This window comes from Notolabrus celidotus, chromosome 16, assembly GCF_009762535.1.
Source record: "Notolabrus celidotus isolate fNotCel1 chromosome 16, fNotCel1.pri, whole genome shotgun sequence".
Lineage (NCBI taxonomy): Eukaryota > Metazoa > Chordata > Actinopteri > Labriformes > Labridae > Notolabrus > Notolabrus celidotus.
Genome location: NC_048287.1, coordinates 14,906,511 through 14,934,318, shown reverse-complemented (window position 1 = coordinate 14,934,318; position 27,808 = coordinate 14,906,511). Strand labels below are relative to the sequence as shown.

Genomic DNA, 27,808 nt, shown 5'->3' with positions numbered 1-27,808 from the left:
CAGACTTGGCTTTATAGCTGAAGCAATGGCTCCATCTACAGGTGAGGAGGAAACATGGCAGGTTCTTTGGACAAAGCCTGCTTAAGTAAAGTGAAAAAAACATCTGACACATTAGTACTTACTTAAACATTGAGAAAGAAAGTCAATACAACATTTCTGAACTTTAAAACAAACATTCTATTTCTTAACTAGGATCATATGGACTTCATTATTGTATAATCAAAGCTAAATAATGGAAATAAAGACCAGAAATATGTTTCCAAGAATCTGAATAAACACATCTGTGTAGAGTTTTCAGATCATGTGATTTGGCAAACAGATACTGTATTCATATCTCAGTTTATATACTCTCTCTTTATTGGTGCCATCACCAAACTGGGCACCCATTAACACAACCCACAATGGCCTAATTCATTCATTCACTGTGCAGTCCAGTCCCACGTTTGCCTGTTTCCTTTTAGAGGATGACCATGCAGAAAGGAAACAGTGTACCAAAGATGCCATGCAGGGGACATAGTTAGTGTTTCAGTGGTTGTGTTATTTTGCGATGTATGGTTTTTTTTTGGTTCATCTTTCCCAAGCATTGATTTCAAGAATATGTCATTTATAATAGATCAGAGAGGATGCAGCCATGCAAGCTGCTGTTTCTTGATTGTCACGCCTGTTGTGTCTGAAGAAAGATCAAAGTTGACTCAAAATGTCACTTTTTGAGTCATTGAATACTTTATTTTCCCCAGGGCTGCAGATCCTAAAAATGCTATCAATGTATGTCTTTCTGATCTGGATGATCAATCTCTGTTTTTGTCTACCAACTTCTGGACTTGAAAATCCCTCAAAAACAGAACAACTGATTCCTGATAATTTGCAGTTGTGTAAGTTAACCAAACTGTGTGATGTTGGCGGTTAAAATCTGTCCGTTTTACTGCTTTTGTCTTTGTTTCACAGCCCGAGGGAAACAGACAGCTGGTGTTTTATAATGTAAAGAAACAGTTTCCCTTCTGCTCTCTGCTATCCGTTTACAGCTTTGTGTCTCGGTTTCTCTACGACAGAGCAAAACCCTCAGCCTAAGGGGAACTCTGTGTGAGTTAGTGTGTGTTTGTGTGTCTGCCAGGTGGACCTCTTCTTCTTCTTCTTCTTCTTTCTCCTCCTGGTGTCACATGGGAGGGGCCTGGATCGCATGCAGGCTAAGGCTAGCTCTCTCTTATTTCCCTGGCAAATGTTGTCACCACAACCAGTCACACTTCTCTCCTCCTCCTCCTCCTCCTCCTCCTCCTCCTCCTCCTCCTCCAACTACACCTCTTTCTCTTCCACTCCTTACTTCATCCCTCTCTCCCTGTCTGCCTGACACAAGTTTCACATATCCCAGGAGGATAAGATGCCATGGAGGCCACAGGAGGGACAGCGCTTTATGTCTGCTCTGCTCTCTTCTTCTTTCTAACAGGTGAGTGTTGTGCTGTTGCTGTAGAGGGATGTTCTGCTTGGCTTGTCTGTGTTGTGTTATGCTGTGTTGCTGCAGCTATAGCAGTTACTGTGGTTTCTGTGTTTGCTTGATATGCAGGGTGAGTAAGGGAAGGTTTTTGTTTACATGAACACAATGTCCTTAAAACTTTTTGAAATAATTAATTTTTGAGGGTTTACAATTGAGCTAAAAAATTGAATCAAAGTTACACGATTTAAAAAGGGCCAGAAAGACAGTTGGTACAAGAAGTGAATGTAAGGACTTTTATTGCATGTTTTTGTTTTTTAAAGTGGAATATTTTTTAGATATCAAAGAAATAAGGTTGCAAAATTGAAAGAAAGGACAGAGAGGCACCCTAGTTAGTACTATAAATAATTTCAAAGTGTACTGCTGAATGCCTTAGTGTATTAAAAACAATAAATATATTTCTAAAGGGTTCAGACTAGAGACAGAATAATTAAATCAAACTGCCAATTTAAAAAAAAAATCAAAACAGGAATTTTGGATGCTATAAAAAAACATATTTCAGGACTTTTACGGAAAATTTGTGTTTCAAAAAAGTGAAATATTGCTTTTAAGGGTTTACACTGGAGAAATTTTAAAGGAAGAATATTGAAACATAAAAAAAAAAAAGAAATTTTGAGAGCTGCTTTTAGAGTGTATTGTTGTTGTTTTTCTTTTCATAGTAACCCTGTGTGATTTCACAAGATTAGCTCCTCTTTTGTCGCCGCCTGTAAGTTGAGACAAAAGGAACAGGTCAGTGGAAAGCAGAAGTGACCATGACCACAGCTCAGTGACTCAGTGATAACAGACATGAACATCATATGACCAACCTCATATACAGCTCACATAAAAAAATGCCCCAAAAATGGAGGACTCTGCTCAAGCTCTGATGTTTGTGTCAACACTCTCAACACTTTTAAGCAGCTCTATTCATCTTATCTGTAAGAAGACAGATGCTGGTGTCGTTCGGACACGCTCCACAAGACTTTATTTAGTGTCCAAACATCTAGAATGTGTGTGTAAGGGTAGAGATAAGAGGCAGGTGCTTCTTGGTCTGTTTCAATGTGTGTGTTTGACCACTAAATGAAGGTATCCTCTCACCTCACACTCTATTGTCCTCCGCATCACCACAACAATACATGTGTTGTTTTGGGGACAACAGTGAGGGAGTAGGCTCGGCACACTCTTCCCCACTTTGCCTTTTCACCGGGTCTCAGCTGGGGTAAACACAGGCACACTCCTGCTTCTGACAACACGCGCACACACGCACACGCCCACGCACACACACACACACACACACACACACACACACACACACACACACACACACACACACACACACACACACACACACACACACACACACACACACACACACACACGCACACAAGCACACACACAGAGCAGCAAGTAGCCTGCAGGCTTTTAAGAGTGAGCGTGTTGAAGGGCTGTCTGCCCTGCATGTATTATTTAGGACATAACACCAGTCACACAGTGAGTCTATTGTGATGAACAACACGGGCAGCAGTAAGCAGGGACCTGGATGACACCCGCGATGCGTCCCCTGGGAGGATATAGAGTTGGATCAGTCAAGAGGGCAGAGGAGGGGTGAAAAAAAAGAGATGGAGTGGTATGGTGTGGGTGTAAGTGATCCAAGACATTTTGTCTCAGTATCCCCCTGTTTTAAATCCAGTAAGAGTTCCTTTTCTTCTATTTTGACATTCAAATGAAACTTTGTGAATTTAAACTGCAAATCATCAGTCTTTCATATATATTTTCATTTCCCTTAAGCCAATTGTTATTCTAAAAGAGAGAACTGGAAGCTGTGCTGACAGAAGTGAGACAAAAAGACACAAGTATGAGGAAAGTGTGAGGTTTTAGTAAGTTTGCTTCACAGTAGCACTGCCTACTCACATGCTGCTGCTTCACTCAACCTGGCACCCATACACACTCACTCACTCTTAAACTTCAAACTGACAGAAAAACTCTGAAAATGAAGTTTGAAGCTGTCAATAAACTGTGCAGTGATCCTTCAGAGTTGATATTTAATGTAAAAAGGGATGAAGATCAGATTTGATAATTTTTACAGCTAAGCACAGTTCGTTCATACATAATATAAAATCTTCATTTTGATATGAAAATAACTGCTAATCTTGGCTCCTCCCACTTTTGGTGTTTGTGTTTCAAGTTGCTCCGACAGGTTACTAGAGAATAAACTGTCCTAGCAACAAAGCCAGTGCTTTTTAACAGACAGCACGGTGCAATGAATCAACAGTTATCGAGTGATTTCAGACGGGCCGAGTGTTTGTTTTGGGACAAGTTGGGATCAAAGAGACAAGCCTCGTCCTTGTCTGACAATCACAATGACACTATGTGGTGCACTGGGTCAATATTAACTCACTAGAGTTTCAGGACCTGCTCAATGTGAGGACTAGGATGTAGATTATAGTGAGACTGACTGAACAGAAGTGAGCTCATCTCTAAAAGAAGCTTGTCCTGTCATGTTTAAGACGGTCCTACTTTATCAAATCAGTAGCAGCATGGCAATGTTTTGTTACTGGACTTTAAAATATGATGTACCATGTATAAGCTAAATTATTATTGGTTTAAAATTAAGATTTAACCACAATTTGGTCATTTCTATTATGTACTTTAAACTTTTGCAATTTTACTCTGCAAAATAATCATATATTGACAACACAGTATAGCCAGTCTATTTGTTGATGGTATGGTTAGCTTATGTTGGTCATATTGGTGAAAAGTATCAAAACGATTTCATGACCAGTTAAAAAATCTTCTAATTTGCTAAAGGCAGACCATTACATTAGTACATAGTCTCCATTTTAGTGTTAATCACAGTTTTTGTGTCTTTCAGCTTATTGTTGGGTTTTTACTTGACCAAAAAGCTTACTTGTACCTCCCAGCAGCCAGTTGTTTGAATTAAAACAATGAAGAAAAAAACTACAGAAATGAAGTGTGCTCCAAAACAGTGCTAAAAGAACATTAAAGTTGATATTTGAAACATAATTGAAAGTAAATGACAATGGGGTTGCATGCATGTTTGTTTTTGAAAGATTATTTCTCTTAGAGTAATGGGGGATGACTACACATTGCATAAAACATTGACATAGTCTCTGTAATGTCACTCATTGGTTTCTGAAGCTTTGAGTTTTTGAATGATGGCAGCCCCTTGCTAACAGTTACAGAGTGCCTGATTGTCAGTCAAGTCAGCCATATCCAAGCAGCAACCAGGTCGAAAAATATGAGTCCAATGCGGAAGTGTTAGCTGCACTAAAAGCTGCACTAACAGCTGCAGTTCATCGAGGATCCGCTTGAGGCTGGCTCCGGAATTACCAGTCACATACACATGAATGGGAAAAAGATGATCTTTACAGCAGAAATAATCATGTTTACAGCCTGGTACAAAAGATGAGTGTAGTCTGGATAGCTCATTTCTTGATCGGCTCTCACTGTGAGGGCGGGATTTTTTTTGAATGCGTCAATTTTGAAGATATCGAGATTAAGAGTCTTCCAATGAGAGGCACAGCTGCCTGCGGGAACGCTGCAGCTGTTGGCTCAGAGGCTCAAACTCCGCCTCTTTACGTCACACTGGCTCAACAGCAGCAATATGGCTGCCGCCGAAGCTTTGCCTTAAACAGCGCTGCAGAAACAGATAGGTGACGTCCATATTTTATACAGTCTATGGGCATGTCCCTCATTATGCCTAATTATGTGAAACTATACCTTCAAAATGTATGAATTTAAAAAAACAAACTGATCCTCCATACAGAGTGTAGGAATAGAGAAGTGGGCTAATCATACCAAAACCTTTTTTATACCAAGCTGCAAACATGTTCTGCTGTAAAAAACGGCATTTTAACATGGGTGTTGATGGGACTTCCTTTGCTTTTGGAGCCAGCCTCTACTGGACACTCAAGGAACTGCAGTGTGTAGCACTTCTGCATTAGCTTCATTTTTCAACATTGGAGGTTGCCACTTGGAGATGACATGGGGTAAAGTGCTGTTGGTCGGATTTGAACCATCGCTGTCTGCTAAACTTGCCCTCAACAGCTGAATGTGTTTTTCATGGTAAATGAGAGTAGTTTGCTAACAAGTTAGCAGTTTCAAAAGACCATGGTATGTCAATGTTGTAGTTACAGCTTGTGCTGCCCTCAAGTGTCAATAAGTTGGTAACTGATTGCTAATGTCACATCCTCTCCAACATTCTCAGCAAAAAGGACAGGCTGTACTAGAGTTATATTTTCTTCGCACTTTCTAATCTGCTATCCCACCATAACTTACTTCTTAGCATCAATTTTGCAAACACTGTACAAAAAAAAACCAAGCTTTAACATGGACTCTCTTGTCTGCTTTTTCCCTTCTCCTCCTTCCCCTGCAAACTCTGCAAACTCAGAGGTCAGCACCGAGTACATCCATATCCCCACTTTAGTCCATCATGGTATTGAAGGGAGGTCCCTGCTCCTGTCTGTTGAGACCCACTTCTCCATGGATGAAGTGGAGATCCAGGGAACTTGGTCCCACACTAGGCCGAGTGGCACCAGAGCAACGTTGGTGACATTCACCAAAGAGTCCACGATCACCCACATGATGTACCGGAACCACCTCCTATTTAGAAACCCTAACGTTTCGTTGCTTATCCGGAAATTAAACCCGGATGATGAGGGGGATTACACACTGGACCTCAACATTGAGTTCCATAATAAGACAGGACTGGTCATCAAGGAGAAGACTGTGCATGTAACAGTTGATGGTAAGTGTCTTTGTATTTTGATGAACACATTGATTTTATCTGCTGACTTCACTCCTGACTCAGCTCTTTTCAACAGAAAAATTAATTTCCTGTTTTTTTCCCCATAGTTCCTATTTCATCTCCAGTCATTGAGAAGAACCCGTCGTATGCTGTGATTGAGGACAAGGCGAATGCAACCTTGTCTTGTTCTGTCGAGAGAGGAACAAGAGTTGTTTTCCAGTGGCTAAGGGACAATGTTGCACTTAGTCCCAATGACAGATACCACTTCTCCCAAGAAAACTCCACGCTGTTTATTAGTCCTGTAAGAAAAGAGGACAAAGGAACGTACCGCTGTGTGGCCAGCAATCCTGTGAGCCCGGGTCGTCACAGCAGGGCCGTGGAACTCAATGTCTATTGTGAGTAAAAGCTGCATATAAATCTGAATTGTCTTTCTCTTTCCTTGTACCAAGAACACCTGAGATTATAAGTGTAGAGTTAGTTCCCAGAAATTTACAGTGTTGTTAATTTTTGGATTCATCCTCTGGGGAGCATGAACCTTTAGTCATGTGTCTTATAGTGTAGGGGGAATGATGTTGAAAGCAGTTTTCCATGTCTGGCACAGTGACTGTTTATTAGAAGTGGATGTGGCCTCATAGTTTAAAAGTGAAACCAGAATTCATCAGTCATTGCCTGATGATGGTACAACCTCTGTGAACAACCAACAATGTTAAGGTTTGCAGTGTATTAAGCAGTAGTTCAGTGGGTTTTACACAAAATCGAACTATATAGAAATAGTAAATCTCTGATGCTGATGGTCTAGCATGCATTTTGGTTTCACTCTTTCCAAACCAACTAAAATATCCTCACAGGAGCTCGTACTTGTCTCAAAAAGAAGTCAGATTATTTGAAAAAAGATAAGTAATAATGACCGAATAATATCTCTGGTGATTTACAACCTTGTTAAACATTGTCCTGATTCATTTATGGTCTGACTTGCAAGCTTTTCAGACCTAGCAATGCACATATCAAGTGTCTCACAAACAGGTGACAACAGTGGCTACAACACTTTTTAAAGCCCATGGGCTAGCATAACAAACCCCTGCATGGTTTTAGAGTGAAAATATTCTTTGTGAACCTTAGAAATTATAGTTAACAGCAAACATAAAACCATAAAGCCTTGTTAATATGAAGGGACAAATTTGTTTTACCTCCCTATCTGCCAGAACACCAATAGATGGATCATGCAACCTACAATTACAAGTTTTGACTTGTAGTTAAGTAAGGTAAACCTAAAAGATTTTAATTGAAAACACACTGGGACCAGATCAGTTAAAATTGGTTCATCCACTTAAGGGATGTATGTTTTTCTCTTGTACTTTCTCTTTGCACTGTTCTTCCACAGTGGAGATATAGAGTTGTATGTAAATGTGTGCGAGGGCAAACTTATTTCCGTCTGCTGAAAACACGTGGCAGATCTGGGACATTATTTGCATGGGAGCACATGCACCTCACAGAACGCCTCTGTTCCACCATAAAGTGTGTAGATACACTGATAAACTGCTCTGCTTTTGTGAGTTGGAGGTGGCACAGAGGACTTAATCTTTCCATGAATTCATTTGAATGTGGTGTAATTTTCCTGTAACTCACTTTTCTGTTTTGATGGCACAAAAAGGTGTTAATATATATCTGTTTGATAGGCCTGTGACTTACTTAGTTTTTCCCCAAATGTACCTTCATGTGGTAAAATAGGTGTAATAACTTAAAATTGAGAGCAGCAGCTACGATTATTTAAGCATTGCTACAATTTCTTTATAATAGAAAGTTTATAAAATTCAGTGACATTCTGAAAGCAGAACTAGCATTGTTCAATTGGCCACTTTTTAAACTGTGTTTAGTTTCGGTTTCAAGCAGTCTTTACAAATGTCAAAGTAATGTGTGACTGCAAATTACATCTTTTAGGGTGATGAAACACATTTATTGTCTGAAAATATTACACATTTAAACTGACTAAAACTGATGAAGTACTTCTAGTGTTCATTTGTTTTGTGATGCAACACGTTTCATTAGAGCTACTGAGTTAGAGGGATGCCTTTTTCTTTAAGCTCCTGTGAGGATCTTTTAGTTTGTTGTTGATTTTGGCGACCAAAGTGGTAGCTCTTATCTCTTTGCTTATTTTGTCCTGTACATGTGTAATGTTTGTAAACAAAATTTCTTATCAAGCTGTTTTTAACTTCAATATTTGCTGTGGAACATGTAAACAAAGCTTGTTTTTGCAGCTTACAGTCTATAACTTTGACACCTACCCTGCAGCAGAATTTGAGGCAGTGATAATCTCCTTAGTTATGGCCCTATTTGTTTTTGTAGGTAATATAGAGGCATTGGTATTGATTCCAGTCTGTTTCATAACCAGGTAAAACTTCGCAACAGGTGCTTTATATCACCTATAAGAGAGATTCACTAGAGAACTGAGATTATATTGGGACAATACACTGTCTTTGTCACTAAGAAATCTTGTCACATTATCACATACTTTAAAAAAAACAAAACGTCTTCTTCAGCTCTCAATATGAAGGGCAAGCACTGCTCTTTTATGTCTCCACCAAGACTTTTTGTTACATAGTAGACTGAACCTTTGACGCTGTAGACAGAATCTTAAGCCCCAGCCACCTCATGGTGCATTAAAATGAGGCAATTCTTATGAAAGTGAGGGTTGTGTATAATAAGAACCATATCAGCAGTGAGCTGCCATGTTTCCTTGACACAATGTTGGTCTCTGCAGATGGCCCCTACAACCTGGAGGTGAACTCGGGCCAGGGCCTGCGGACAGGAGAAGTGTTCACCATCAACCCTGGGGAGCTGGTCTTCTTCGAATGCCAGGCTGATTCTAACCCACCAAACAGCTACGTCTGGATTTCTAAGAGCCGCAACACCACTCAGGTCATCACGGAGGGCCCACGGCTAGAGGTGCGCTCCTACAGACTTGCCCAGGCTGAGGAGTACCTGTGCCGAGCCTTCAACAACGTGACGCAGAAGCAGGACGAGGCCCAGTTTACTCTGGTGGTGGCCAGCTTAGGGCCAGGTGGGTAGGAGGTGGAACATGGCAGGCGGGAGCTGAGCGTGGGTAGATTTTGGGAATCCTTTGAGATAAACACTCTGTAAACAGTGTGTCATGCCAAATGCAAAGGAGGTTTATGAGCTATGGGAGATATATCATTATCCTTACAATGACAGACAAACACCATGGCCTGCTTGGGAACAGTTAGGTAGATAAAAACAAGTTCAGTGTGTACACAACAGTTGGAAAGAGAAACCAGGCTATGACTATAACGTGTTACATGTCTTTTAGGAGCGTTTATATTTTTGAATCTCTGTTGCTTGGTTTCTGTGCCTGCAGCCAATTAAAGTTCAGTGGCTGGGAAAGCAAACAGTGGACGACAGCTGTTGTATTTGTTGACTAAGTTTTATAGCATGCAGTTTCTGTGTGCTGAATGTGACATTGATAGGTTGTCTTGGTGATACAAAGACAGGCTGATAGCCACTGCTGATGCTGGCTATGGTTTAAAATGCTGGTTACTGACTAAACAGAAGTCATTGAGGCCTGAATCTTTACTGACATCAATATAAAAAGATAACCACACTAAAAGAACCCAATACACCCGATACAATTCAACATTATTATCATTAAAAAGGTTATGTTAGGGAGGGAATTTTCATTGTAACACACTGTTATGATTACTCAATGGTAGCCAGCAGCTTGGGAAGTAAATTTAAAAACTGAGGTCATGGTAATTCAAACCCAAATCTGAAAAGGCAACTGGGCTTGGTAGATATGTTCAGAATGTCCACCAAGTCCAGTTGCCTTTTTCTGATCAAATTAAGGAAAGTGTTTGGAAGCAAACTGAATTAATACTCCTGTGTACAAACTGACTAATCATGTTTTAAACGTTTTCAGGACACGGAAAACTATAAAATATAACCTTTTTTTTTGCTAAGGGTCCGATATAGCTCCATTTTGGTGACAAATAGGACAATTCTGGTTAAATTCTAGGGAATTTTATGGTCACCTTATTCGCATGCCAACACTAGCTTATGAGCAATGTACAGATGATTCTCACGGGTGTGTCATTAGCTCATTTGGCCGTTCAAGTATTGGAAAAATTCATAATTTGAAAACCACCTAGCCAAACAGAAGATGAAATATTTGAGTCAGGGTAATAGGGGTGAACCAGATGGCCAACATTGCCATTTCTTGAGTCAAGTTAGCTTGGCAAAAATGTTAACATCTGTGTCCTATATGTTAACAGGAAAAGAGAAACACACCCAGGACGGCAGCTCTGTTTCCCCTCTGGTGGCCATCACTGTCTGCTCTTTTTTCATCATCGGCTTGATGCTGCTGTTCTTCCTCAGGAGGACCTGCCATCCAAAGAGAGGTTAGTTTGATAAAAGATTATCCTGCTGCTTTGACAGAAGGTGTTTTCTTGCTGTAGTCCATGTTAACACCCGTGAGTTCAGCCCTTAAAGTCAGTCCTACAACCAGTTAAACATGTTCTATGTTTGAAATTCACATGCTACCAAAGATAACACTTAACGGCTTAGTGAGATGAGATCTTACATGTGGATAGTAAACATTTATGTAGTTAGCTTGAAAATGTCTGTCAAACTAAAGGTCAACAAGGCAAAGTAACTTCTCTGTTTGACTTAGTCCAGGTAATAATCAAAAATGAGTCATTTTTGTGTAACCAACATTTGTCCTCTTTCTCCCTCTTTGTCCCTACAATCAACAGTTCTTATCAATATCTACAAAAGGTAACCGCATTGGAATTTCAAGGAATACAGATATTTACTTCATTATTTTTAAGTATACATGAGTAAAGGCATTCTTTCACTAACAAATACATCTGGCTGTTTTTGTAGGCCGCTTTCGGAACAGAAACGACCACATCGTTCAGGTAAGCTACAACATGAGAACATGCTTTTACCTACTTCTAACTGTAAACACTGCATATATTTATTCAAGTGTTATGATGAAATTCATCAAGAATAGATACTTATACATTCACCATTAGAAAAGCACTGGCCTGATATTAAAATGTATGCATCATCAGGTCACGAGGATGCAACTGAAGACTTTGGTATCTATGAGTTTGTGTCCATACCCGGGAAAATGGAATCTGCACAGGTATGTAACGCAGGAAACTTAAGTCAATTTATTGTTGTTGAATTATTATGGGCTGTATTAATTTTCTGATTCAACTGTCCCACAGGATTCATGCAGATCTCTGGCTCGTCTTGAGTCGGTTCAGGATATGCACACCACCATCTACGATGTAATCAGACATGTACCTGAAACCCCGACTCACAGTTTGCTGAAGTAACTTGTGCTTTGGCGTTACTTGCAGTCATTCCACTTGAAGACTCTTTTGTAGCCTTATCCTCTTAAATCTCTGCTCTGAAAGCCTGAAACTGGATGTGAGGGCCCATTTTTTTGCACAACGGATGAGAGAGACTTGTGACCTGATCGTGCACTGTTATTGTCCACACTTTAGGACAGATTTTTCATGTGTTTTGTTGACATTGTGAGATGAAAGTGTGTGAATGAGTTGAAGTTTGCCTTTTTCTGTGAATATGTAACTGAGCTCAAATTGTTCTTCCTTTTTATTTATTTATTAAAAAAATGAAGATTACTGCAATCTTATGAACCTAGCAAAATAGCAATGGCTAATATTACATCATTTCTGAGATTTTGAGACGTACTTGCAAAGTGCTCTAACTCCACTTAGATTGATTAATATTTAAAACATATTTAATTTTGATAATTAAGATTTTAATAATATGAATTTTATTTGTAATTTAACATTTCCACCAAGGAGAGTCTGTTTTGTGAGATGAAAGGTGTTATAATGAATGCATTTTCTTGTATGAAATATATGTACATACGTGTATGTAAATATTGTACATTGATCATACTGCAGATTCTCTATACTTAATGTTCCATTCCTGTTTGTCTGAATCTATTTATTCCTATTGAACACTTACCTTTTTCCTCACAAATGTAGCATTTCCTCCGCTCATCATGGATATAATGAAATGCTGAAAAAAGGAAAATAATTATTGATTCTGTACAGTTTGCATCGATATGTATGTTTTGTACTTTATTAAAATAGAATTCCAATATTCTGGGTCTTTCTTGAAATCATATCTCGCCTACAACCAGAAGCAGACGTTGACTTCCAACAGCCATTTCTGCATTGATATTGATGTTTTTTAATGTACTTCTTGATGAATTGGCAGTGTGGCTTGAAATGAACACTTTCTCACTTGCAAATCCTGGAAAAAAACAACAAAAAAACAAATAGCTGAAGCCAGCAAAGATGTCCGTTCTGCTGCCTCACAGTCAGTCTTTGTCTGATGTCTTGGCTGCAATTTCTCTTCCCACAAGTGTTGCGTTCAGTGTCTTGAAACTGGAGCATAGTGCTTGCCTCTCTCTTAGCTCTGCTGGATTGGTATGCTCTGTACCTGGCGAGATCTGGAGACAGGCAGCAACAGACGGATGGTTCACCATGTGGCAGAGTGCCCTCCACCTGCTCCTGCTGACACCTTGTCACAAGTAGATAAAAATGAGCCTGCTCATTAGCCGCTTTGTGTGTTTATGTGAAAAGAGAGATCAGGTGTAGTAGAAGAATAAAAAGAAAATAGATGAACAAAACAGAGAGCACAATATTTTGATAAGAAAATAGAAAATGAGTCTGCAAAGACTAAATACATTATACATTAACAGCTTGCCTTCTGCTATGATTCACATAATTACCAAAACATTGTGTCATCCTCATTGTGCCTCTCCTTTGTTAAAATGCATTTACATGCTGTAGCACACAAATGTCTAAAATCAGTATTTGAAAAGGAGATTGCTCGTTTTCTCCCAGAGATAAAGTAGTGAGTTAGAAAGGTTTTTCATAAATAAATTACACTATTATGAAACTATTTTCAATCTGAGTCATAAATTGCTGCTTATCATGATGCTGCCTTGCATAACAACAGGCAGTTTAATAAATCTTGCTCTAATTATAGTGCACGAAGTGACCGACTGAGTGTGTTGTGTCTTAGTGATGGCATCTCCGGGTAGGGGTTGCCATCTGTTCCGTCTCTGTGTGTGCTTAAAGGGAGGCGCCGCTCTGTGGATGACTGCCTAACAAACAACAGAAGAGTAAATTCACCTGAGGAGATCAACCTCACCTTCATTTGACTGGGAAATAGCCTGAGGCATCATTAACCAGGAACTAGAGCTCACAGTGCCTGCTGTCTGCTGCATGCTGCCTGCTTTTAACCCAACACTGCTCAAAATGAAACACCCAAGAGAGCAAATATGGTAAACTAAATGAAGGTCATGAGGCTTTTTGTAATTATTTCAAACTGTTAATGAAGAGCCAAGTCTTTTTACAAGGCAAAAATGAAACTAGATGCACTTCAGTAAATGACATCATACCATGTGACATGATGACATGATCACTCTAGCAACAGTAAATAGTGGAAGAGCGTTGTTGAATATTTGTGTCACATACAAAAAAATAAATATTGTTCATCTTAACTTAAAAAATCCCCTTGTTTACCTTATACTCAATCTTCACACTGCAAAAACGAATGTGCCCAGACTTAGGTACAACATTTCGCATTTTTTTTGTGTTGAGATGCCCAGCGTAAATATGTTTAGTAACACGTTTCACAGCTTCTACAAGTTGAGGGACCCCACCTATAATATTTCATGTTGTCATTTATTTGACACAATATGGTCATCGCTCAAAATGATAAGTTGGCAGAACTTTTTACGAGTAAAAATGTTCAGTTAGCTCAACTAATCTGTTTCTCTACTGACATGCTAGCCAAACTTTGTTATAAGTTGAATTGGAAAGTTAGGGAGGGAGCTTATTGGGAGATTGAGGGGAGTTTATTTTGAAGTAAAAGGAGAGTTAGAGGGGAGTGCGGGGTTAAGGGTGTCATCAAATGTGACATTCTAGGTAAGTTAAGCCTGTAATAAGTTGGTTAAGTTTGTAAGAAAGAATGTGTTTAAGGGTTAGTTAAGGGTTTGATTAAGGGTTAGTACAGTGGCCCTGGAGGGCAAAACACAACAACATTTCACAAAACACAACATTTTACAAGATGGAAAGTGTAGGGACAACCCGTCTTGTTTCCGATTGGACAGATCCCAACAGCTTGATGTCATTTCCTGTTTCTATTACCACTAATCGCATGTTGTAGTATTTTGTGAAATGTTGTTGTGTTTCGCCCTTCAGGGCCACTGTGGATGAAGGGTGCAATAACAGTTCTGTTAATGTTATTAAGTTGTATTAAAGGGCTTTTGAGGGTGTTATGAGAGGTTAGTTAATGGTGTCAAAAATGATACAATGGGGGGTTAGGTAGGAGTCAGAAGAGAGTTGGAGGAATGTCAGACGTGAGGTAGGGGGGAGTGAGAAGGGAGTCAGTGTTATCAACCCTCACTACATACTGTACATTAGATTGATAACAATGATGCTATTTCAGTATTTCTTCAACATTACAGGTGACTTTATGTGAGTTTTTGAGCAGGCCTAATCACCTTAGTCCTTGTGCCACTTTCACTTATGGCTATAGAGAATTTTATAAATGGAAAAATGCATTGGATCCCATCATATGTCTTTTTCTTGGCAGATATTTTTCTCTGCTCATAGAAGGCCACATGTCACTAAAAACATTTATTAAGTGATAATTCAATTTGATTGTTTACACCTGTGGTTTGTGTAATATAACATAACACAATATTTCACCAACCCACATACACACACTATGTGACTAAACAGTTAAACAGAGCAACGGTTTTCATTGTGTGTTTTATCTCTATTTTGTGATGTTAAATTACTACCATCCAGTGGCAGAAAACAGCAGCACATGAATGGTCATAAATGGTAAATGGACTGTATTTATATAGCACGTTCTCAAGTCTTCTGACCACTCAAAGCACCTTTAAGTGACATGTTGCATTCAGCCATTCAAACAACATACGTATTCTTCATGGCAGAGGCTCCTGTGTAAAGTGCCCATCAGTATCACAGTTTTTCTCGGTCGCTCTGGTACATTTCTCGAATCATCCTCGACATTTGCGAAACAGTAAGTGCATTTCTCAAAACAATTTGTACAAATAGCAAAACACCATGGATTACCTGCAAAAGCCAGTATCTTGCTCAAAATCCTTAGTTCATCTCTCAAAAGTAAATATCTGTGTCAATGAACATGTTAGTGCCATCAGAACGACAAGTCCTTGTGTCTTTGTGTACAGATAAGACAGTCAAATTGCATAGTCATGTTGTCAAGAAAAAGACAGCACTGCATAGCACAAAGAAAAAACAAAAAGAAACAAAAGTAGAAATGTGAACATAGGGGAAACTGTACATGCAGTGCTGTTGGAATTACAGTGCAGTGCAGTCTTCCCACACCTCCTGACGTTCCTGTCTGTTGGGCCTTTGTTAGAGAAAGTCAAGATTCACCTGGGAGCAATTAACCAATTCAGGACAGATTTGGAAAAAAAGTCTGATGGAAATGTACAGAAATATGACTGACATATTCTGACAGCATGTTCAACCATTTTGCATGTGAAGACTTATGTGATGAACTAATGCCTAAATGTTGTGGAGGGTGAGACTATTCAACAGAGACCCATTATAATACATTTTGAACAACATGACATGAGCAATTGATAATGTAGGAAACAGCAGAGAATTGTACTTGCAGATAAATCAGCGTGATAAGTACAACCTCCTACGACTGAAACCATGTTTGAGAAAAATGTATTTCACGTGTGTTTTAACTTTTACAGTTTTTCTCAGTCGCTTTGGTACATTTCTCGAATCATCCTGGACATTTGCAAAACAGTAAGTGCATTTCTCAAAACAATTCGTACAAATAGCAAAACACCATGGATTACCTGCAAAAGCCAGTATCTTGCTCATAATTCTTAGTTCATCTCTCAAAAGTAAATATCTGTGTCAATGAACATGTCAGTGCCATCAGAACGACAAGTCCTTCTGTCATTGTGTACGGATAAGACAGTCAAATTGCTTAGTCATGTTGTCAATATAACAGTGTACTCCGGAGGGACGTTCTGATGGAAACTATGGCTAAAGTTCTGATGACAGTTTTTGTAAATTGTAAGTTACACCTTAATGTATTTTGGCTCTAATCTCATCAGGAACGCGCATATGTCCTCTGCCTCTTCCTCTGTTTTGCCTCCCGCTTCACTCCTCTTCCTCTTCTTCTTCTTCTCTCTGGCTGTTGACCCAGTCCAATTCCTTGTCCTTCCATTGTCAGACATTGTTATGTTATGCTCCAGCTATATATAGACTTGCCAGTTGATGGTTCATGAGATGCACCTTTGGGCTATTTCAGAAAACTGGTTGATCATTGCTTGATCTAATGCTTCATATATTTCCTTTCATTAGAGAAAGTCAAGATTCACCTGGGAGCAATTTACCAATTCAGGACAGATTTAGAAAAGAAGTCGAATGGAAATGTACAGAAATATGACTGACTTATTCTGACAGCATGCTCAACCATTTTGCATGTGAAGACTTATGTGATGAACTAATGCCCAAATGTTGTGGAGGGTGAGACTTTTCAACAGAGACCCCTTATAATACATTTTGAACAACATGACATGAGCAATTGATAATGTAGGAAACAGCAGAGAATTGTACATAATCATTTGCATGGATGTACCAAAGCATTTGCAGCTTGTTCAAAGAAATGAGAAACTGTGCACAAGTGATGCAATGATGTGAAGATTGAACAAGTAGTTTTGAAAATTTCAAGTCTGATCTGAGAAATTTACTAAAGCGACTGAGAAAAACTGTAACTAATCCCATTCACACACTGCACAGGTACAGGACCATCTTTAACAAATGGACTACATTACCCATGATGCTATCGAGCATTCCGGTTTTCTTCGTATTCGTCACGTGACGGTCAACCATGGCTTCCCTCTGGTAGTGATGCAGGCGCTTCGTTGATAACACAACACAACTGTCACTTTGTTTCAGCATCTATCTACTGACGCGAGTGGGATTGAAAATGCAGAAGATTAAGTCTCTGATGGCCCGGCAGGTGAGTAAAGCAGCCCCACTGAACATGAGCAGTTTTACTCTGAAAGCTGCATTGGCTAGCATGACAGCTAGCAAAGCTACCTGGCTAATTTGACAGCTCACCGTGTAGCTAATGAAAGGGCACATTCAGCCTCTTTTCACGACTCTATTACAGCCACAAGCTGTTGACCTTCAATGGAAAACCTCACCTATTTTGCGTTATTCATCCTTACGTCCTTGTTGTTAGTTTCCCATCACACAAGCAAAACAATAAGGGAAACTGAGCGCTTAGGGAAGTTCTCAGTCTGCACAGCTGTAATGCTAGACTCATTGGTTCACTGGTGGACACGACAGAATATATCTACATCAGAAATCTGCCCAACACTTCCACTTTTTACTACATGCTGTAGTGTGCTGATAAGTGACAACAGGAACAGGTTATAACTCAAGAAGTGTTGAGGTTACATGACATTTTTGGGGTAGGTTTTCAGGTCTAACTTTGAGTCTTATTTTGACAGGGTCTGAAAAGCCCCCAAGAGAATATGGCAGACCTCAGTCCTGTGGAGAACCTGAGGATCCCAAGCAAGGTAAAACTTACTGCAAAGCTAAAACTGTAGCTTTCAGGTTTGTGATTGATGCATTTTGGCTGTATGTTCTATAAAATCTCATGATGTGTTGAAGTATAGGTAAATATGTCTGTGAAGGTTCTCAGTCTTCCAGGTCATGGTTTACCAAAGATTGATCCGTAAGGCAACTGGACTGGTAGAAAATATTGAACTTATACATAGATTTAAAGATTAATACTTATTTCACTATTTACAGTGAAACTGAAACCTGCCATCAGTTGAGATCAGGATTGTTTTTGCTGCTACTATTTCATTCTTTTAAGTGCTCATTGAAAGTTTCAGAAATTTCCACATTTCCAAATGTGCTTTGAGATTGTCTCAATGTTATGAACAACAGTCATTGTGCATGAGTTAACATCTTCGGACAACAGGACTACTATGTATAATTTAAAGAAGCCAAGGCGGTATGAGGTGGACGTAGTTACTTCACAAGTTTAGACGCAGTAAGTTTGACTGTTTGAATCATTTTTATACTTTTTAATGAGATTTGTTGCATAGTTGCAATGTTAGTTAGATTGTTGTAAACTTTCACTTCGTGCAACACTATATTTTGAACTACTTATATGTAATTTCGGTCGAGGCAGTCTAACATGAGTCTGGTTCTGCTCCAGGTTTCTGCCTGTTCAAAGAAAGTTTTTCCTCACCACTGTAACTAGCTAAATGTTGTGATGTGCAATGCGCATGGGGATTAAGATGAGAGAAGACTGAGTCTTATCCTGAGTTGGTGTTGGGTCTTTGTTAATATTATTACATAGAGTACGGTCTAGACCTGCTATGTTTGTAAAAGCATCTTGAGATATTGCGTGTTGTGATTTGACGCAATACAAATAAAGATTGATTGATTGATTGATAATTATATAACTAAACATTTTTGTGTTTTTACACCATAATTTTAACTACCTACAATTTTGAATTGTTGGAACAGCTTCACTTTGATCCTAAGTTCAGAGCTGTGAAATATGGTAAGCTTCATATTTAACTTTTTTTTTTAACATTTTGGCATGGCGGAGTTTGATAATGTAATCAGTCATGCTTGGTCATGGGAAACATTTGTCACTACCCACTTGTATAAATTCAATTTTGCCAAGGGGAGGCATAGTGAAGCTGCAGATTGGCTCTGTTCATGTAAAGTTACTTCCACCTCAATACACTGCAAGTTGCTGTGACTTTGCTGTGTCCTGGTGACCTTCTATAAATGCAGTGGTAGGCAGAGCACAATTTAGACGGTGACAAACTCTATTTATCACAGGGCTTACATTAGCAGGGTTGATTCAACTTGATGTGCAATTTCTTTCTAACAGACTCAGCTCTTAACCATGAACATTGTTTTGATTGTCACCAAAGTGTGACTGTAATTGTTGTGGAAATTTTAATGTGATGTACTTAAATTGTAGATGATTTTAGATTTTAGACTTAAAGGAAGTTGTTTTTGCCTGGTCACGAGGGGTTAGGAAATATGAAGCTGTAAGAACTTTGAAAATGATCTTTCACTATATTGTTTTTCTTCTTGAAATGAGAAAAAGAAAATACAGCAAGGATGACGAAACAGCCTGTGTTAAATTGAATTTGTCTCTTTTGAAAGAACTTAAGAAAGCACACTAAATCATTTTTTAAATGTAGGACATCTGTTTGATATTATTATTATTATTATTATTATTTTTAAGTTATATTTTTGCGCTGTCTTGACTTTATTGATAGTACATCTGAAGAGAGACAGGAAGTATGGGTAGAGAGTGGAGGAAGCAAATGTTTGCGGCTGAGAGTCGAACGGGTGAACTCTGTATGTTATGTTGGGCGCATGTGTTATATATATATTCGACCGCTAGGCCACCAATGCCCCTGTTTGATGTTATTTTTACAGGGCTCATGATTATATACTCCAAATGTTATATAATCTGTACATTTGAGATCATTGCATCATATTTCTTCTTTCTTTATATTTTCTAGATATGTTGCTCAACCTGTTTTTGCAGAATACAGTCCTGTGACACGGATCAAGCTCAGATAAGAGAAGCAGCTATTTGTTCCTGTGTAATAAGAGCCGGAAAGAAACACGAGGAGGTTATGTAGAAGGATACTAATTTCTTTAATTAATATGCTGGCTTTGAATTTGGTATCAGGTGATGTGGCCAATATGTCTGGATATGCAGACAACAACCACTGGTTTTATGTTTGACATATTTCTACTGTTAATGTTATGTTGCTTTATTTACAGATCCTGCATATAAACAATCTGAAACTGTAGTTGGGGAGGCTGGAGATGTGTTTTGCTTTCCATTTCTAGTTGTTAGAATAGAATTCCAGGTCATGGTTTACCAAAGATTGATCCATAAGGCAACTGGACTGGTAGAAAATATTGAACTTATACATAGATTTAAAAATTAATACTTATTTCACTATTTACAGTGAAACTGAAACCTGCCATCAGTTGAAATCAGGATTGTTTTTGCTTATTTACAGATCCTGCATATAAACAATCTGAAACTGTAGTTGGGGAGGCTGGAGATGTGTTTTGCTTTCCATTTCTAGTTGTTAGAGTAGAATTGGCCAGTCATATATCAGCAAGCTTTGGTGTACGCAGAAACAAACAGTCCATATGAAGATCAAAGACAGTAATGCTCCCATATGTTGTCATCTGAGAACAATTTGTTTATCACTATTAATAGATATCTGCTATTGCAGCTAACAATTATCGATGAGACATGATTATACAATGCTCGAATATTCGTGCGCTTATTAAAAATCGAAGACTTAATGCAAATATTATCTCATTTTAAGAGTACAATTTTTTATAGTTTTCCCCGGTGCATGGTGGTACTAGGTATTCCCGCCAGACGTTGGGTAAAGAGCGTTCCAAAAGTATTTGCTAACAGCATTAAGTAGCTAACAGGCAAAGAAGAATGCTAACTGCATTAAATAGCAAAGGAAAAAGAAAACATTAGTCGCTGGAAGTACGTGTGTAGTGAGATTAAGGAACAGATGAAATTGCCTGAGACTGAGCATGGCTGTAAAATGTAAACATACAAGTGACGCTGCTGCCTCACAGAAACACTGATATGAAGGTCGAGACAGACGCAGCCAGTGCCAGCACCTCGTCCAGGTGCTGGTTCATGCGACTGCCGATGGCAGCCATATTGGAAATGCGGAACTCAACCAGGCAGAGTGGGATGTAAAGAGGGAGAGTTTGAGTTTGACCACTGTAGTTACAAAGTGAAGCTCCTGTGTCACTAACTATTTACAGTGAAACTGAGACCTACCAGAATCAGATGAATGGGATGCTCCCCTAGGGGATGAAATGAACTAAGAGAGGATAGCATTCCTTTTGCGTCCATATTGCTTTTGATCTGAACACAGTTGCTTCTCAAGTTGATATCTTGACTGTGGACAATGCAGCACACAGAATCAAAGGACTTGGCTGGAAGTAGTGTATTGCTAACCACAGGCTAATTCAAATGCCAGACAAGTTGGCCATCATTCTCAGAGGCATTAAGCATCAGACAATAACCAATGGATGCTAAGATTGTTCAGTTACACTGAATTTTATTCCACCAGGCTAATGTGATAGATTGACAGAAAAACTGTAGTCGTATTGGTTGCATGTTTGGATTACATGAACCTTAGCCCACTGCTCTATATCACAGCTGTGAATGACATCTCCTGTGTTTACCACAAACACCTGCCTGTCGTGTGTTTAACCAAAGCCCCGGGCTTATTGTTTGATGATATTATGCATTGACTTTATTTACTTTGCTGCCGGTGTTTCATCTCTCAGGTAAACGAATATGACCCACACATGCCAGGCTTTTTATTCACCGTAACCCACAGTCCTCTTAGATGAAAGGTGAATAATCCCCTTAATAAGCTCCTGAGGGGAGCACTACACTACTTAACACACTGCTTTGTGGAGACCAAGTGGCGCAGTTGTGTCTGGGTGCATGCAAGTGTGTCTGTGTATGTTATAATGCTTAATCTTATACTTACCCCTTGGAACTGTTTGTGTGCTTCCCACCATTATAGCTGTGACTCACATCATTCATCATCCTGCAGGAGTTGACAGTAACAGCTGGCTTACTGTAGGGGAGGTGGACTAATGAAGAGGGGGGGGGAATTGGCAAATGATGTCCTCAATCACTATTTGGACTTGACTGGAAAGTTCGATGGAGCAGTAATCTGGAAAACATAAGCATAAGCTAGTTAGCCTACTACTTAGGTGCTTTCCGTTCCATTTCGAGCAATTATAGGGTTCATCGCCTCGCCAAGGACACTGAGGCCTCTGAAAGCTTGTGATAGATGTTTTCATTATTTCCTGACATTCTTATGGACTAAAATAATAATTGATAAGTCGGCAAAAAAATATGATTTGCAAATTTACTCATGTTCATTGATTATCGTCATAAAGCCTGTACAGCTATCCAGCTGTGAGACTTGTTCTGTACTGCATAAAGCACAGAGACTCCTGTAAAGTAGGGATGCACAATATTGGATTTTTTGCTGATATCCGATATGCATATATTTAACAACTCATTTAGCCGATTACCGATACCAATTTTTTTCCCCGCACACCTAATTGCAGAAATCATCAATTATTTTCCGTATTGGAATTATCGTACAGTATTATGGTGATACTCTTTTCACATTTGTTATGTAATATTCATTTCTTGTGCAAATAAGAAACATACTCAATACTTCAAACTGCATATTTATTTATGACAATTGCGTTCAAACAAAATTCAAACAAACAGATACATCCTACTTAAAACTTGTATGATTCTCTCCCTGAGACAATCATAACAAAACCCACAACCAGGGCAAATTTGACCAATTTCACATTTGACATGGTAAGTAAACTTAACCTCTGTTCACATGTGAAAAGTGCAACTGTACAGCAATTAAACCCAAATTAAATAAAATGGTTTACTCTTTGACAGTAAATGTGCCTAAATTAGTGAGCAACATGTACCTTACAGACTGCTGCTTAAATTCAAATCTAACTTAAAACATGACCCCAACATGTGTGCAGCAGCCCATTAATTTATTGGTTAATCATATCGGCGGATATCGCTGTGTTGGCCGATACCCAATAGTTCATTTTAAAGCCAATATCATCCAATACCGATAATATGCTGACAATATCGTGCATCCCTAGTGAGATGAAGTAAAAGCAACTTGACTACGCTTAAAACCTAAAAATAAACATGCTTTGGTTGGGATTAATGTCCCTCTGTGAAAAGCTGGAAAATCACTGATTTATTCTCACACTGTTATATCACTTATTATACATGAGAAAAAACATTTACATTAATTTTTTGTGTGCTGTAGTCATCATCATCAGGATGATATCTGACATCTGCTGCTACTTTCGCCCAGTTCCACATGTCATCTTTCAGTTTTTAGATGTAGCTTAGTTACTGTACATTAAAGACATCCTCTTCATGTTGTAGTAATTTCATAAACGCCTACCTGTTTAGTATGTTGAGTTGATGAGCAGGTAATGACTGGAACTGAAGTGCTTCGTTTGTATTGGCTCACTCCACAGGAATCAGGCTGGTCATTGAACAAACAGGTGTCAGATTGTTAGCAGCAGTTCACCCTCAGGAGAAATCATTCCCCACACAAAATCTGATCCCCCTTGTTAAACAGCTGCTGTGTAAATACTAGTGCCCCTTACAAATGCAAAAATACATTCTGGACAATGATCTGAAGACTACAAAAGGACATAGTATTTTATCACACAACTGTGGAAAATACTCAATTCTGATTGGTCAATATCCCATAACAGCAATCATATCAATCTGTCGAAAGATGTCAGCATAATTTGACATTTGTTGTTTATGGTGGAAAAAAGAAGAAAAGCGCCTGGACAAGCAGAGAGGACAGGTTGAAGACAGGAAACTGATGGCTATGACAGAGATATCTACAAAATGAATGGTGCTTTAAGTAAAGACTCAATGGAACATGGTTTGGAATATCAATCAATCAATCAATCAATCAATCAATCAATCAATCAATCAATCAATCAATCAATCAATCAATCAATCAGACTTTATTTATAAAGCACTTTTCATACGACAGTGTAACACAAAGTGCTGTACATAAGCAGAAGTTGATAGTAATAAATAAAAAAAAAGGCCTCACCACCAGCCCCTACCCAGAATGAATATTCAGAGAAAAATATGAATTAAATACTCAATATAAACAAGAGCTAATTGCGTAAATTCTATAATGAAGTCTTCATAAGGAAACACTGGAGCAACTGTCTAAAGGTAAAAAGAAAAATACCATTTAAATAGATAAATAATAAACTATGTACATTACAATATTAATATATCAAAATTTTTAATTAGACTCAAATTTAAACTTAATAAAAGTTGCTAAAGTCACATAAGACCAAAACTTAATTCAAAGTGAGACTAAAGAGGTCGGTCTTCAGATTGTTTTTAAATATGTTTATATTCTGTGCAGCCCTCAGATCTTCAGTTAGGCTATTCCACAGACTTGGACTGTAATGATGAAATGCTGCTTCACTGTGGGCCTTTGTTCTAGCTTCAGGGATGTTTAAATAGCGATGTTTAAGGACTGTAAAGAAAGTGTGACAGACTCTGGCACTAACAAGACAAAAAACTCATTCATGTGCAGTGCTGATTCATGCAGACCTGCTCACATTTGCATCACACTGCATCATGCTTTACCATCAGTGGAAATGATCAGTTCAATGTGAGTAATAGCAGAGGAGTTAGCCCAGTTTGAACTTTTTTGTAATCAATAAAATAATTTACAAATCAGAACTCTGTAAGAAAACAGGATAATGTATAGTGAGCAGGTTGTTATGGTGTGGAAACTCCTACAGGATGAGAACTGATTCATGTTGAGCTCCTGCTCGCCCTGTTGGGATTCCAATCCACTATGACAACTTGTTCACTATACATCATCCCTTACTTTTTAGGGTTGAAGGGGATTGTAACTGCTCAGTCCACAGATGTCAGGCTGGTCATCTGAGCAGACAGATGTCAGACTGTTAGGAGCAGTTTACCCTCAGGGAAAAATCATCCTGATCCCCTTTGTTAAACAGCAGCTGTGTACATAGTGCCCTCTACACATGCAAATGTACATCTGGACAATGAGTCAGAAACATAAATGTGATACAGATTGATAATTCATTAACTCAACGTCACATCAACTTTAATATGATGATGAAAACTGAGTGTGAGAACAAAAACCATAGACCATGTATAACCATGTATATATAATGGACAGAGATGCTCCGCCTTTTCCTATTGTACAGTTTTGAAGTCAAAATATCCTGTTCCAGAACACTGCCATCCTGTACATTTTCTGCAGCAAGAGTCTGCGCAGTTGGGAATTTGTGTGTTTCCAAGGTAACGAGCTCCGCCCTACAGCGTACCGTCACAAGGTCCTACAGAGTTTCTATCTACGGCAGCTGTCAATCAAAGTAAATCCAGAAGTAAAACCCCGTTTTTTAACCTCTGATAACTAACGAAAAATAAACTTTTCAGAAAAAAGAGGGGTTGAACACAAAACAGTCAAATAATAGCTACATATCACCACAGCATGCGGATGTGAGAAACATTCGTACGACGTGTATTTATTTTTTAAAGTTTGACCGCAGCCTCATTCAAATGAATGGGGGAGACAGAGTTTTTGACTTATACTGCAGCCAGCCACTAAGGGGAGCAGTTTTTGTAGAAGCCTCAATTCCAGCCAAGCTAATGGACGTCCATTTTTTTTTTTACAGTCGATGACAAAAAAATAATTTTCACCAAAACTATTAAAAAGAAAAACAACACACTTGTAGATTTGAAAGGAAGAAAACTCTTGATTTGACTCCATGATAGGGCTCCAGGCTATTTTAGATTGCTTTGATGTTTCTGTCCTTTTTCTTTATCTCTTGGTTCCTGAGAAAGGGTAATCTGCTTTGTGGTCTCATACTAAAAACAAACAAACAAACAAACAAACCATTTTGCCTCTTGTTCAAAGCTGTGGGGTCTTTAAGCATTCGTTCCACCTCTTTGATGGTTTCTGTCCTTACAGCTCTTCTTCTAATTGGAGGCTCATGTTTGGAATTTTCAAAAAAACATCCAAAGTATTTTAAAGATGGCCTTTCTTCATTCACCTCTGACTCTTAATCATGATAATAATAATAACAACTAATGATGTAACTGATAGACAGTATGTGTTAGTTGCTCTGAATGTAAGAAAGGAAGCTGTTTTTTAATATCTCCATTCATCTATTCTTTTTTTTATCAGACTTAAATGCTGTTTTGGGATTTCTTGGTAACATCAGGAATTTATTTTGAGCTTTGGTTTGAACCTGGGGCAAACTGTGTTTTTTTTTTAACTGCATAAACCTTCTCATCACACTTAACGAAGATGCAGTTACCACTTCCCTCCAGCAGGGGTCACCATTACCCTACTCAGTCCGTGTTTCCACTGCATCAGAACTCAAGACCTTTGAAAAAACGCATTTATTTCTGGGTGAATCCCCTGCTTAATATTTTATTATTTCCTGAAAAATTAGCATGAATTTGATTAGCTGATTAGCCTCTAGTGTACACTATGTTTTCTTTTTTTTTTTATAAAGATAGAGACACAAATTAAAGCTGTGAGGGGAAAAAGTTTGATAACCTGTCATAATTTCAGGATGTCTCGAGGGGGGGACACGACTGCCTTTGATAGATCACATGCTTGGCCGTAGGTGACTGAATCATTGTTTTTGTTTTTTTTTAATTGATAAGCTGCTGTCTAATTATTCTTTCAAGGCCCTGACTGTGCACTCTAGATGAGTGTACTCTCATGGCCTTGAAAGGATAAAACAACTATCAGACATCACAGAAACAAAGAAGAAGAGTGCTTTTGGCTGTGAAAACAAAACAATCACGTACTTCAAAGAACAAATTGAATAGTATTACCTGTTAACCTTGCTGCTGACAGCAGTGTTGCATCCTGGGTATTGCTGTCAGCTGTGATAGTGTACTAATATCCCAGAAGGCAACTGTGTTAAACCCTTGTTTAGGTGGCTGATGAGGGTCTACACCTCAGTTAGGCTCACATAAATATTCAATGCTGATTACAGTGAGGGTTTTTTTATTTGTTCATGTAATGAATGAGTGAAAGTAATTGTCCCTCCTCTTGGTTTCTTCACCCCCTGCTGTGTTTCCCTCCCGCAGGATTTCCCCTCTTATTTTATCCAGCCTGTTGTTTAATGAGCATGGGTCGTGGAGCACCTTTACGATCTGAGTTTGACTGTCCGCGTTGGAAAAGCATGACAAATATCCACTTTGATCCTCTGATAAGGCGTGTTGGATGCAAATAGATTTCTAATTTCCGCAATGAGATGAGAATATGATTAATTTGCAGATTGAGGGAGGGGGAGATGTAGTTTGGTTTGTCTCTCATCCGTCAAAGGGAAATCTGACAGAAGCATCACAGACGCTAATGTTGAGATTCACACTTAACCGCCTGCATGTTTTGTTTGCTGTGGTAGGGAAAGAAGGCAATTATTTAACCTGAAGTAGCCTCTCAGTAAACTTTGAGATATGTTGTTTTTCTCTGCAGGTGTGAGAGAAAGAGAGAGAGGAAAGGGAAACAGGTGGAGGGATTCATCATAGCACACTGAAGTGGCTTCTCTGGAGGAACAGCACATCATTGTCTTTCGTTTCGCTCATCCCTCAGTCTTTCCCTCTCTGCTCTAACTTTCACTCCCTGTGACTCATCCACCTCATCCCTCCCCTCCCCCGTTTCTTTCACGTTCCCTTTCCCTCTCATTTGAACTGATTTCCCACCCACCCTTCTTTTGACGGCAGAGCGCGATCTCCTACCTCTCTATCCCTCCTCTCCAATCTCATGC

General features: G+C 38.9%; 2 protein-coding genes and 1 long non-coding RNA gene across 4 annotated transcripts in view; 2 read left to right on the top strand and 1 right to left on the bottom strand.

Annotated features, from left to right (window-relative positions):
- Window positions 1-1,213: 1,213 nt before the first annotated feature.
- Window positions 1,214-12,378, top strand: hepacam2 (HEPACAM family member 2). Its single transcript, XM_034704661.1, has 9 exons — window positions 1,214-1,441; window positions 5,877-6,233; window positions 6,341-6,628; window positions 8,992-9,291; window positions 10,517-10,642; window positions 10,997-11,018; window positions 11,127-11,161; window positions 11,318-11,391; window positions 11,477-12,378. The coding sequence occupies exons 1-9, from the start codon at window positions 1,381-1,383 to the stop codon at window positions 11,585-11,587; spliced, it is 1,374 nt and encodes a 457-aa protein (XP_034560552.1). The 5' UTR covers window positions 1,214-1,380; the 3' UTR covers window positions 11,588-12,378.
- On the bottom strand, window positions 12,344-26,915 carry LOC117827848. Its single transcript, XR_004634293.1, has 4 exons — window positions 26,871-26,915; window positions 23,404-23,487; window positions 21,925-22,113; window positions 12,344-12,809 (listed from the first exon to the last, which is right to left on the bottom strand). It is a non-coding gene; the product is annotated as an uncharacterized LOC117827848 (long non-coding RNA).
- Window positions 17,170-27,808, top strand: part of vps50 (VPS50 EARP/GARPII complex subunit) — a 138,614-nt gene continuing 127,975 nt past the window's right edge. Inside the window, exons 1-2 of one of the 2 annotated variants that reach the window (XM_034704659.1) lie at window positions 17,170-17,339; window positions 17,836-17,904. In XM_034704659.1, coding sequence (XP_034560550.1) covers window positions 17,307-17,339; window positions 17,836-17,904 — 102 coding nt within the window. In that variant the 5' untranslated portion in view covers window positions 17,170-17,306. The remainder of the gene's footprint in view (window positions 17,340-17,835; window positions 17,905-27,808) is intronic. The other variant, XM_034704660.1, reaches the window with a different exon arrangement.